The sequence below is a fragment of the Protopterus annectens genome, chromosome 6.part0 (genome assembly GCF_019279795.1).
Source record: "Protopterus annectens isolate FY-2018-M chromosome 6.part0, PAN1.0, whole genome shotgun sequence".
NCBI lineage: Eukaryota > Metazoa > Chordata > Ceratodontiformes > Protopteridae > Protopterus > Protopterus annectens.
Window position 1 is genome coordinate 1,914,960,843 of NC_056737.1, and position 13,657 is coordinate 1,914,974,499.

Consider the following 13,657-nt stretch of genomic DNA (forward strand, 5'->3'; position numbering starts at 1 on the left):
CTCAGAGGCTACCTTGGGTATAAATGAAGGATTTGTCCTTAAGGTAAACTTGTTACTGTGAAAAAATAAATATGCAGTCTTGCAGGAGAGAGCATGGAGCTCAGAATCTCTACTTGCAGAAATAACAGCTACTACAAATGTCTTCCAGGTCAAAATCTTCAAGTCTATCTTGCAAGCTGGATCAAACAGAGGTGCAGTCAAGGGCTGTAACAGTGATGTCTCAGAGGAACAGGATCTCTAAGCAGAGGCCATAATAAGAAGGCACCTTGTAAAAAGAATTTCAACAGTTTGAAAGACTCAATGGATGTTTGGTTTCCAAATGTGAGAGCAAGAAATGGCAGCCATTTATACACGGATTGTGAAATACCTGACTCCAACTTGGAAAAAGAGGCCAAAAAATCTTAGATAACAGTAAGAGGAGCTGAAAAAGGATCCAAATTTTGTTTTGTAGCCCATAAAGAAAACCTTTACCACTTCCTCTTATAGACTTTCCTAATACAAGGCTTTTGGGCAGAAGTTAAGATCTTTATCACTTGGGATGAAAGCCTGGACTGTCTAGCCATCATTAGAAAGGGAAAAACCATGCAGTCAATTTGACTGCCTCTATGGCTGTGTGAGGATTCCTGGAAGGGTGAAACAGGAGATCTGTAGTGGGATCTAGTATCCATGGCGATGTACCAGGTAAGGCCATGGAAGGGAAATCACACCTGTGAGGCCAAAAGGGGGCAATGAGCATCACTGCAGCCCTGCTCCTTATTGCCTTCTGTCAGAATTTTGGGACGAGGGGTGGTAAGCGTTCAGGAGACTGGGGGGGGGGGGGCAAGTGCAGATCAGAGCATCCCTTAAGGACACTCTTCACCTTGAGTTCCCCAGAAGGAAAGTACAACTGCATGTAATTACCATAAATGTAGATGTTTGAGTGTATTCATGGTTGCAGTCCTGACTCAGAAGCCCTTGACTGGCCTGACTACCAGAGTAAAAAAAAACCTCTTCCCTGGGCTGGCAAACGTCCTGTCCTGCAGTCAGTAGAGTTGAGTAGAAAGGGAGCCAGCCGATGCCATGACATCAGTTTTTTCTTGCTCCTAGAAGGTAGGAGCCCCATAGATGAACCTTAAACAAGGGACAAGGTTAGAGGAAAGGAGGACTATTACAGAGGACCATCTGCAGGGATCCCCTAGAGGATGACAGAAATAAGCTGTTACTGTAATGGAGGGAGGGGAAAGATTGCAACAATGAATATACTCGAACACCTGCATTTACGGTAAATGTACACAACTGTACTATGTTCTTCATGTTTCACTGTTGCAGTCGTGACATATGGGATGATTCCCAAACCTGAGATGAGGGTGCTATGTGCATTAAGGAGAAGAGAGGATGTCCTGCAAGACAGCAGTGGCAAATCCAGCCCTGGAATTGGAGAAGGCTGACAGATGTTACTGTTTGTTAAGGGTATGCACTAAAGACCAGGTAGCCACTCCAAAATGCCTTTGGTAGGTACTCTCCTGAGGAATGCAGTAAAGGCAGAAGTGGTCCTAGTTGAGTGGGTCCTAAAAGATTCAAGAGGCATTTTACCATGGTAGGTATAAAAAAAAAAATACAGTGGGAAATCCAGTTGAAGATAGTTTTGTTTAGAGACTGGTTTTCTTTCCGAGCCCAAAGCAAAGGAAACAAATGGCTGTTCTGGTTTTCTGAAAGTGTTAGTTCTGTCAAGGTAGTAGCAAAGTTGCCTGTGTACATCAAAGGAGGGAAGAATTCTTTTCCTCTGGTTCTGAGATTTTGGGAAAAATGAAGGTAGGTGTATGGCTCGCTTCAAGGAAGTGTTTGTGACCACCTTGGGGATAAAGGAAGGGCGAGTTCTGAGCGATACTCCATCTGGGTGGAATACAAGAAAGGGCTCCAATGCCATGAGGGCTTTCAACTCACAGACCCTTTTAGCTGAGGTGATAGCCAGTAAAAGGGCAATCTTCCAGGTCAAAAATGTTATATTAGTGGAAGCAGCTGGTTCAAAGGGGGGGGGGGGGGGGTAAGGTCAATTTTCTAGAACAAAGCTGAAGTCTCAAGAAGGGGTGGGCTGCCTCCTGGAAGATCTAACATGCAGCACTCCCCTAAGGGACTGTTTCATTAGGGGGTGGGACAATATAGGAGGAAGAGTAGGGATGTGGGCTGAAATGGCAGACGTGTGCATCTTAATGGATGAAAAGGATAGGCCTTTGTCCACCAAGATAGCCAGGTAGTCCAAAATGGCTTAAATGTTGGTTGAGACAGGGTTGAGGTCTTGCTGCTGACACCAAATAGAGAATCTTTTCCATTTGGCAGAGTATGTTTTCTTAGTACTGAGTCTTCTAGACTCTGACATTAAGTACCTGACTACTCAATGAGCACTCAGGGTAGACTTTTGATGAATTATCCAGGCTGAGAGTTTGAGAGTCTGCAGGTTGGGGTGCACAAGTTTTCCCTTTGTCATAGTCAGCAAATCCACTCTTTGAGGTAACTGCCAAAGTTTTTCTTTGGTCAAACTCAGTAGCAGGGGGTACACCAGTGCTGCCTGGGCCAGTCTGGGGCTATCAGGATGACCCTCAGTCCATCTTCCCTGATTTTTAGGAGGAACCTTGGAAGGAGAGTCATGGGAGGAGTACATAAAGAAACAGGTGGCTCCAGAGAAAGTATCTGTCTTCTAGGCTGTGTGAAGTTTGCACCTGGAACAGAATCGTTTTAGCTGAACATTTTTGTTGGTGGGAAGGAAGTCTATTTGAGGGTATCCCCACTTTTGGACTATGCTGAGAAATGTTTCCTAAGGCAGCTGCCACTCGCGGGGGATCCATTAAGTGTCTGCTGAGGTGGCCTGCTAGAGTGTTCTGAGCCCCAGGAAGGTACTGAGCCATCAGCTGCAACCCCATATCATCATCTGTCTTCCAGACTTGCATTAACAGCCAGCAAAGAGGGTTGAAGAGGTTTTTGTTTATGTACCATATGACTGTTGTGTTGTCTGTTTTAATAAATAGGACCCATGGATTCCAGTAAACCTTGAAGGTCACCATGCCCTTCTGCACTGCCATCAATTCCTTCCAATTCATGTGCTTTTGTCTGAACAGGCTGTGTCTGATGCATCCGTGGTTAAAGTTTGGCCCTGAGGGATGAACCTGGTTCTTTGCATATGGCACATGCTTGTGCCAATCATGCAAATTCCTTCCCAAAGCAGTAAATTAGACCGACTCTGGGACTGTGAGTGCTGGCACCACAGATTCCAGCGGTACCAATGAAGCTTCCTCATGTGCAGCCTGGCCAGAAGAATCATTAGTATAAAAGATGCCGTGTAGCCCAGTGCTCTGAGGAATTCCCTGGCTGAAAGGCACTGCCCTCTGCATAATGTCCTGGAAGCACTGGGTTAAAAAGGAAGCCTTGTCTGGGGGAGGGATGACTTCTGGAGAGAGGAATCCACCAGAGCCCTCAGGAAAACTATCCTGTTGGAAGGGTTTGTGGTGAATTTGCTGAGGTTTATGGTGAACCCTAGGGGAGAAAGTAGGGTCTGGGTGTAGGCCAGATCCTCGAGGAGCTCTGACAGGTGGCTTGAAAGAGGCAGTCATCCAAATATGGGCAAATATAGATGCCGCTCATTCTGCAAAAGGCGATCACAGGAGCCAAATATTTTGCGAAGACCCTGGGAACAGTATACAAGCCAAAGGGAAGTGCAGAGAATCAAAAGTGATTGGTACATGCTCTGAAGCGAAGAAAACTTCTGCAGGATTATTCTATAGGAATGTGCAAGCAGGCATCTTTCAGGTCTAAGGTGACCATCAGAGCCTCAGGAGTGACCATGGGAAGAAGCTTTTAAAAAAAGTAAGCATTTTAAATTTTGGAACTAGGAGGGACTGTGAGCATAGACAGATCCAGGATAGGACGCTAAGAGCATTCTTTCCTGGGGACTAGGAATAGCCTGGAGTAAAACCCTTTTCTTATCTAGTGGTCTGGTACGGGTTCAACAGAGCCGTGAGAGCACAGGTTGTGAATCTGAGAAATGGCCTGCACTATTTAGTTTTGTGGCACATTGGGGTAGCTTGAAAATCTTAATGGTTCTTTGAAATTGAGCTTGTAGCTGTTTGAGATACTTCCAGAAACCCACTTGTCAGAGGTGATGAGGGCCCAGTTTTTCTTAAATGGGGAAAGTCTTCCTCCTATCTTGTCTGGGGGGTTGGGGGGGTGGAGGATTGGGTGGGAGGGAAGAGGCATTGCTGATCTCGGCTAGGGGCCTGTGGCCTAGAACTCCTCAGCCTGGGTGTTCTAGAGGACCACTGCCTTCCCTCTGAGACTGTTGCTGCTGTCTGAGGCCTTTCTCCTCAGGTTTCCCTCTGATTGGGTTTTGAATGGGAAGGTAAGGGACCAATGCTTAGTGGAAAAATTCCTACTGAACCTAGGTAGCTGGACATGGAGGAAGTCTTTGGCAGTTTACATGGATTGTGCTTTGCCTTCCATCTTTTTTCAAACAGCCTTAGCCTTTGGTCCATAAAGGGAGTCCTTACTCATAGGTTCATACTAGGCTATCTGCCCTAGGGCATTTATAAGCCTAGCCAGAGTGTGTTTGGCTTTCGCCACCCATTTTAAATTAATTTTGCTATGCCCTTTTTTGAGGTTAGTATACCGTGCCTCTGTCTAACAGTGACATAGAAATGATAACCGGGGTAAACCTGCGATCTCCCATCCACTCATCAAGATTCCTCTTGAAGAGAGTCAATGAGGGACTCTGCCTAACCTGGACTGGGATTTTATTCCAGAGTGAAGGGAGCCTCTGGGTTATGAATCTGTCCCTCCAGCATGTCCTATTTATTTCAGTGCTGAGGTTCAAGTCTCTCAAGCGCGTAGCTCGATGGGATTTGGATTTTCTGGGGTGCAGCATGTCCATTAATTCCGGGTTGGACATAGCTTTATACGTCAGGCACAGATCGCCTCTAAGCAGGCGGTATGCCACTGAGTAGAGCTGGAGTTTCTTTAACTGGGCAGCATATGGCATCTGTTTGAACCCTTTGATCCTCTTGGTGAGGTACTTTTGGGGTCTTTCCAGTTGCTGCAGGTGTCTGGTAAGGTACATCCCAAAAGGGGCATTGTACTCAATTATGGGCCTGATGAGGGATGAGTAAAGAGGCACAATGACCTCCCCTGATCTAGATGCAAATCCATTCATGATTAGGTGGGCTATATAAAATGTTTTTCTTACCACTTTGGCCACGTGGTTGTCAAATAAGAGATTGCTATCAACTTGGGTCCCCAGGTCCCTAATTACTTCTTCTGTACTTAATGGATTACCACCTATGTGGTAATTTGTGGGCACTTTGTTTTTGCCAAAGGGGATGACTACACTTTTTGGCGTTTAGCTTGAGGCCATGGCTCTGGCACTAGTTTGTCTTTCTATGAGGCCCTTTTGGAGGATGCTTGTGTCGGCTGGAGAGTCAATTATGGCGCCCAGTTTGCAGTCATCTGCGAACTTGGTCAGCCACAGTCCTTCCGTGTGCCTGTACCTCCGCGAAATATATACCGAACAAGAGAGGTCCCAGGACTGAGCATTGTGGGATGCCACTTGTAACTGGTTTGGAGTCTGACATGGCTCCAGCAATTCTAACCATGTGGGTTCTGTCCTTGAGCCAGTTTGCAACCCATCTAGTGACATAGGGGTTTACATTTAAACTGGTGAACTTATCTATAATGTCCGAGTGGGGTATTGTATTGAAGGCTTTTGCAAGGTCCAGGTAGGCTGTGTGGACCACCTTCCCCTCGTCAATGGCCTTGGTGACTGTTTCAAAGAAATCGACCAGGTTTAAGAGGCAGGATCTGCCCTTAAAGCCGAACTGGGTAGGATCCAGTGTCTGTAGGTCCCCAGTATCTTTATTTAGGAGGTCCATGATGATCCTTTCCATAGCTTTGCAGACCAAGCTAGTCAGGCTTATGGGGCGATAGTTTCCAGGATCTGTTGAGGCACCACCTTTGTGGAGAGGGACCACTGTTGCTGTACGCCACTCTTTGGGTACATATCCTGTAGTAAGGCGGAGATTGAACAGTAGTTTTAAGTTTGGGTTTACCTCTTCTTGGAGTTCATGTAGGACGCAGCCCGGGACACTGTCTGGTCCCATTGATGCTGTGTTTTTTGCTTTGGAGAGGGCGGCTCTTACCTGAGCATCTGAGAGATCAGGGGGGCAAGCACTCTGCTGGGATAGATATTCGCCCTTTTGGTGGGGGTTGCTGAACCTGTCAGCTAGGATGTTGGCAATGTCTGTGGGTTTGGTGTATTTTTTGTCATTTTGGACTAATTCTGAGCATATCTGGGAATTCAAACCCAGGTTCCTAACATAACTAAAGAAAGCCTTGTGATTATCCTTAGTGTCCTGTGCAATTTTTCTCTCGAAGCTGGCCTTAGACGATTTTATGAGTGCCCGTAGTTTTTTGCTAATACTGATCAGAGATGCCTTCCCTTTTTGGGATTTTGCTCCATCATGTAGTAGCTTCCTCCTTCTACTGTATAGTTTGTTTATGGCTGGGGACCACCAGACAGGACGTCTGCCTTTGGAGGATTGGGTCTTGGTTTTATTTGGGATTGCATGATCCATGCATTCCTGAAGGTGTTCATAGAATGCGTTTATAAATGATTCTGCTGTCTGGGCCGTATTTTCCACAGGCCCGGGGACTTTGAAGGATTCCACCTCGGATTTGAGGAGTGTGAAATTTGCTTTAGAGAAGTTTTTCACTGTGGTTTTCTGGGCAGGGGGTGGGGTCGGGATGTGAATATCCAGTGAGATTAGTTTATGGTCTGATCTTACCAGTGAGGGATACACTTCTGGTCTGGAGCATAGAGTCCCCATGTTGGTGATGATCAGGTCCAGTATGTTTTCCCCTCTTGTGGGAGTGGTAAAAAGTTGTTCCATAGCATTTGAGTTTATAAATTCTAGGAACTTTTGGGCTAGGTTGTTGGCGCTACAGTAATGCTCCCAGTCTATGTTTGGGTAGTTGAAGTCACCCAATATAATGGTGTTTGGAGAGACCTTCATATTTTCCAGTGTTCTCAGGAAGGCCGAGTGGGGTTCCTGGGTTTGGGAGGGTGGTCTGTAGCAGGCTATAAACTGGAAGGCAGTTTTACCCACTGTTAGTTGCACATGGATAGTCTCTGATGCTTCGTGCTGTGCCACCAACCTGGAGGTGTGGGTATATTGATACTCCCCCTCCTTTTGCGGTTTGGTCCAAGTTTTGGGGCCGAAAAGCATGGTATGAGGTATAACCTGGTAGTGCTGGGGTGCTCTCGGGAGCCTTGAACCAGGTTTCTGTTACTGCACAGATATCGATGTTCTCCATGCAAAGGAGAGTTTCGAGTGCATGCATCTTGAGGTTTAGACTTCTGGCGTTGAGTAATATTACTCAGTTTCTTATCCCTTGTGATACCTACGGAGGTGGGTTTGTCTTTTGAGCCTTGCCTAAAAAAGGCACTATGGGGGTAGCAAGAGCCTTTGCCAATATCCGAAAGCCCAGGGGTGACAGGTGCAAGCCATCCCTAGCGAAGCATCATGGCTTGTCGAGCATGTCATCCCAGGCTGACAGGCATTGGATCCCCTTTGAATGACACCAATACTTGAGCCAATTGTTGAAATTTATCATCTTGTCTTCATATTGTGGCATCATTCTTGGTGAGGGTAAGATGCTACTCAAGGTCAGGATCATACCGGCCTGGGCTACATGCTCAGAGAGCTCCTCTATGTCTCTTTTCATGTAGTCCAGGGAGGTACGTCTCAGGTCATTCACACCAGCAAGGACAATGACCGAGTCATATTTGTACTTGCCTTGGAGTGACTCAGGGGTGTATCTAATAGTTTAGATTTGACATGTTCTGTTCCCCAAGCCAAGCATGCTTTCTGATGACAGCAGCTCAGGGTTGATGCCTCTAGGGTGTCACATCTGCAGTACAAGGAGTGCCTAGCTACCTAGGAACTGGAATGGAAGAGATCTAGCAATTCCTTGGATGTGTTTCTTGTCCTCTAGGGAAAATATCTTTTGCTTCATTTTTTCCAAAATACTCTGCTGGCATTTTATCATATGGAATTGGCAGTTGAAGGCCCTCATCGCCACGGTAGAGGAAGTGTAAACTTCTTTCCAAACCTGTCAAGGGCCTTGCTTTCTTCTAGCCATAGGTAATGGGTTTTTATAAGTATTAGTCCTAACTCCTTTGGGTTAGCAGAGGGTTTTTTTTTTTTTTTTTAAAGAATTTATGTGAATCCAGTACCCTGTAAAACCTGTTTGGTTTATGAGGGGCTGGGGAAGAGAGTCTGGGTTGAGAGAGGATTCCATAAAGACATCTTCTACCAGTTTCAAAACTGGAGGGATAGCTAAGGGTTTGTGCTGGGGGGGAGCTCAAGGAACTCCCTGACTCTCTTTTTAGATTTGGGGTATTCTTGTGCCTGTCATTGGAAAAACTCTCTCATGGCATGCATTGTCTCCCCAAAAGTAATGTGTTCAGTGGGAGAAGCAGATGGTAAAACCTCTTCTGAATCAGAATCCTCAAAGGAGATAAGGAAGGGCTCATCTTCAAGGGTAGAGTAATCTGAATCAAGGGGTTCTGAAAAGATCTTAGGTATAGGGTTTCTCTTTCTTTTTCCTGCTAAAGATTTAAGAGCGGGGGAGGGGGGTGCCTGCCTCTGACTAAAGAAATAAGGCTCTCAGCCAACCTGAGCAAATCCTGCAGATAACCTGTGGGTAAGGAGCCAGTAGGCCTAGGCACAGGACCTGAGGTTGAGCTGCTCTTAGGTGCAGCTTTGGCCATGGGCCTGTGCATGTCCACTGCTATGATGCCAGTTGGACTCCGAAAGGGTCTTGACACAGGTCTGCACCACCACCTTGCTCTCAGAAGAGGCTGTGAAGGGGCTTCACCTTCCTCTGCCATAATGAGCCTTGGGGGACTAGCGTACAGAGAAAAGCTGTCGTCTGAGACCCAAGTTTGGTTCGTTTGCCTTCTTTTATTTACTTAGGGAGTTCAACCTTAAGATGACAGATGGAGATCATTGCATGATGGGAAGCAAACTGCTGAGTAAGGTGCTTGGACCAGATTTTGGTGCTATGCCTTACAGTCCTAAAATTGAAACGAGTGCACAGATGGCAATTAGGGAAGTCTTGGTTTGGGTATAAACAAGCAACACACAAAGTATGAAAGTCACTGTGTGGGGTTTACTACAGTGGGGACAGTTGTTAACTTTATCTGACACGAGTCACAGGTAAGAAAGAGTTCCCCAACGGGGTACTTAGCTTTAGAAGATTTCTCACTCAAGTGCAGACTGACTGGCACACAAGTGCTTCGAGCTCCGATGGCAAGAAAGACCGATGTCATGGCATTTGCCGGCTCCCTTTATTCTCAGTCATACTGATGTCAGGGTAGGACTTCCGCCAGCCCAGGAAGGAAGTATTTTTTTACTCTGGTAGTTGGGCCAACCAAGAGCTTCCAAAGCAGGAAATCTCAAGTCAAGACTGCAACAGTGAAACATGACGAACATCCTGTTGCACTTACTGCTGAAAGGGGAGACAAATGCACAACAGCATGGTTGGCTCTAGTGGCTGAAGATTTGATTGGCCATTAACTGACTGAGGCACTACTTGCGAGGAAGAACAGATCTGCTCAACCTATCCGCCAAAACACTGGACTTCACTGATCTATGGGACATTACCCACTGCCAAACTCTCATGGCCTCCTGACATAATGGGTAAAACACGTTCCTCTTCACATCATCAAAAGATATTATCAAAAAAAAAAAATCACAAAGCCAGATGATCCAAACATACTTTTATTCAATAAATCTCTCTCTCGCACCTAGTCTCTCCTGCCGTTTCAGAGTATAGAACTATGAAAGAACACAGCACCTAATACACTACCCCTAATTATCACATTGTTGAATAAATTAATTAACCAATTAAACACTGTTTAGTTAAAAACTTTCCAGTTACATTCAACATTAAGACCTTTAGGAATAAATGCATCATATTTCAATATAGAAATTGATTACTTACACAATTGTTCACATTCAAATCATCAAATTGTCCAACAAAATTACTCAAACAGTGGCCATTATCCCTTCCCCATCCATGTGATAACTAGTTTTAAAATGTACTGCAACAAGACTTTCAACTCTAGCCTTCCTTATGTCCCTTCAGGTGTTCCTGTAGTTTTACTTTAAAAGCCCTTCTACTTTCTTCTATACAGAAATTATTGCACGGGCATCTCAGAGCATACATTATATCCCTTCTATATCACAACTACAGTTGCCTTGTACTGTATGTTTTTTTTCATTAATATTATTAAAACCTCTCACTATATACTTACAGCTACAACATTTACCACAACATACATTATTGGTGTTGCTCATCACTACATCCATGAGAGGTATAAATTTCCCATGTACCACAAAAAATATTTGCTTTTTCATGATCTCAATCTCAGTTAAATAATCCTTATTACAGTAAAATTTCAGACATTTTTCACCTTTCTTCACTTTAAAACTGTCCGCACTTCTTAGCAAACTCTCCCTATTATAACCTTTTTTGACAAACATTTCCACTGTAAAATGCAATTCTTCTCTGAAATGTACATCATTGTTACATAATCAACGCAACTTCAGAAACTCCCCATTTGGTAAGGCTAACAACGTATTGTGGAGGATGGCAACTATGTCCATTAAATACTGATTACCATCTTCAAATTTCCTATAAATTTTTGTGTATATATTTTCCCCTAACAATACCTTCTAACATGATGTCCAAAAATATTATTTTCTGACCAACTTTTGACCAACTGGCCAACAAAATGAAAATTAAAACTATTATTCTGCAAACATTGCATAAAATAAAGCACAATGCTTCCTGACATATAATATTTTTTTTGAGAGGTCTTTAAGCCTGCACCTCATCAGCCTCCAAAGGGATCACATCAAGGAGCGAAGTTGAACTCATCATGTGCTTCAACAAACATGTCAGGCTTCAACTGGATGACAGAAACCATAGATGCTTTAACCTTAAGATTCTTATGTGGCTGTGAGGGATGTCCAGAAGTGAAGACTGACGCAATCATGCTTCACATTAGTTCTTTCAGTCTTTATTCTCAAGGTAAACTTTTAAAGCAGCTAAATAACTTCTGATAGCTTTAGGGTAGAAATATTTACAAGGGGCACTCTAATTATGTTCCTGACCCTAACAAAATAAACACCTGGTACAATTATCCTTGCTGTGGGGGGGGTTATGCCAACGACATTCTACTAATCTATTTTACCTGACATTAAAGTGAACAACTTTTTTGTCAAGAAATAAGTGAAAACAGAAGGGTCACTAAGAGGGATACTTGTCCACAGAGAACAAATAAAGACGGTCACAGACCTTACAGCTGATAGACTGCAGTGAGAAATGCAATCTCAGCATGCTGAGATTAAAGCAGCTACAGCAGCTGCTGCCAATATAAAAAAAATTCAAAAAAGACTACTTCATGACAACCAAAATGACGGATGAACTGCCAAGTTCAGCTTCATCATCTCTGGGACATAATTAAATTGGGATTTGACAGGAAAATACCAAAGACATAAAAGGACATGACACATTCCTTCCAACAGCATGGAATAAGCTCTGTTAACTATAACAAGTCATTAATTTCCTCTGTGTGTTGTGCATGCACACACCTATACATACATGCATGCATCTGTAAGAGTGCGTGCGTGTCCGTCTGCGTGTGAACATGGCATTACAACAGAGCTTGACAATCAAACCTATAAACTTAGGACTTACAGTAATAGGCAAAATACTACAAATTTAATTTTTATTTGCACATCTTGAACTGCATTCTGCATTGCTTGTTCTCCATGTAAATGGCTGCAATACTATCAATATGAACAAACAAATGTAATTAGACTGAGAATGTATTATACTCCAAGTCAATTTGTAATCTGAATTCATACATGATGCAACACTGGCTGGTATAAGGCTAAATGTCTCCTTTCATATTTCTAGTCTGTTCCCCCATTCATTTAAGCCTCACCTCTGGACAAGACTGCTGTCCCAAATATTATTAACTTTTTAAAAATAATAGAAACAAAAAATTGACTCACAAGAGGAAAGGAAATAAGTGCAAGTAAGGGATTACTTAAAGTGGAAAGCACTGCACTCTTCACACGTTTTCATGGACAAAAACTGCAAAAAGGTACATGACACCTAGGAACAGAAACATGTGATGTCTCCAAGGAAACACTTTCTAAAATGCTATGTGAAATAAAAAAATGTGCCACTTATTTGTCGCCAGTTAATTAATGGCTTTATACAGCTAAGCATCCAAAGTAATCTAAATTGCAGAGAACATCAGTGAACAACAGAAACAAATTAGAGAAGTGCTGTTATCAAAACAGCTGGTAACCCGTTCCAATTCTGTGAACAAAATTTACAAGAATGTTATGTAAAGAGTTTACTTGCAGGAAATAGACACTTTCAAGCACGCTTTAATTATCCTACCACTTGTGCCCCTGACATGCAGTCTCATCTGTATTGGACTTGTAGTCGGAGTTTTTTTTGTTCACACTGTAATTAGTCAAATGCATGAATTTGTTGCTTAGGCTCTTCATAGATGAGGAATACCTGCAAAAGAATAAAAATGGTTTCATAATGCAAACATTTAAACAAGTAAAAAAAAAAAAGATACTTTTTAGGATGAAAAAGTGTGCACCACTAAATTAAGGTAATCTATACTGCACATTTTTGAAATGCAGAACACAGTGCATGTCACTGTCCTGTATATTTTCCACATAGGACATCCTCAAAGTAGGCAACCAACCTGTTCCAAAAGCAGAGAAGCAGCTTTGGCTCATGCAAACTACAGCTGCTAAAACTTGTTCCTGAATTCCGGCTTGCTGACTTGTATTAACAATGTTTTCACAGATATCCCTGAAACTAGCAATAAGTTAATTTATCAAATTATGAAGCTAACAGTTATGCATGGTACTTACATTAACTATGAATCTTTAAAATCGCCTTGCAACAAAAATTTAGCTATGGGATTTGCATCAAGAGGTGCTAATTAGCTGGCATTCTTCTCTCTCTCCAGTCTTCCAAGAAACACCAGGCAGCCTACATGATTACCAACATAAATAACTGTACCACCTTTTTACTTAACAGAAAATGCATGCAATGCCAACTCCTCCAACTACTGCTAAACTAAACACATCTGGGGCAATATACTCCACAATGGCAGCAATTCAAGTCTCCAGGGTGTTTCAGTCATGTAATATTTTAATAATTACTCATTCTTCTCAGTGATAGTCAAGGGCAGAACTATGAAGGAGTTGACTACCTTATTTACTTACCCAAGAGATGAAAGTGTACGTGTGTGTGTGTGTGTGTGTGTGTGTGTGTGTGTGTGTGTGTGTGTGTGTGTGTGTGTGTGTGTGTCAAAGAAAGATGATCCATGCCTGTGGTAAACTGCCAGATGTATATATTTTTGGGGAGGTGATGCACAAGTGCTTGTTACTCAAACTGCTCATCACATCATGGCTTGATCTATCTGCATGGGAGCAGGAAAGACTCTGGTCTTGACTCTCTTCACAGTTTTGAGGTTGAAGAAAAATGGTCTCAACCCAAGCTGTTGTGTGTATAAACCCTCCTTCCTTCC

At 43.4% G+C, this 13,657-nt stretch overlaps 1 protein-coding gene across 1 annotated transcript in view; it reads right to left on the minus strand.

Moving 5' to 3' along the window:
• Window positions 1-13,657, minus strand: part of TTLL4 (tubulin tyrosine ligase like 4) — a 1,780,839-nt gene that overhangs the window by 959,631 nt on the left and 807,551 nt on the right. Inside the window, exon 15 of the mRNA XM_044073711.1 lies at window positions 12,505-12,627. Coding sequence (XP_043929646.1) covers window positions 12,505-12,627 — 123 coding nt within the window. The remainder of the gene's footprint in view (window positions 1-12,504; window positions 12,628-13,657) is intronic.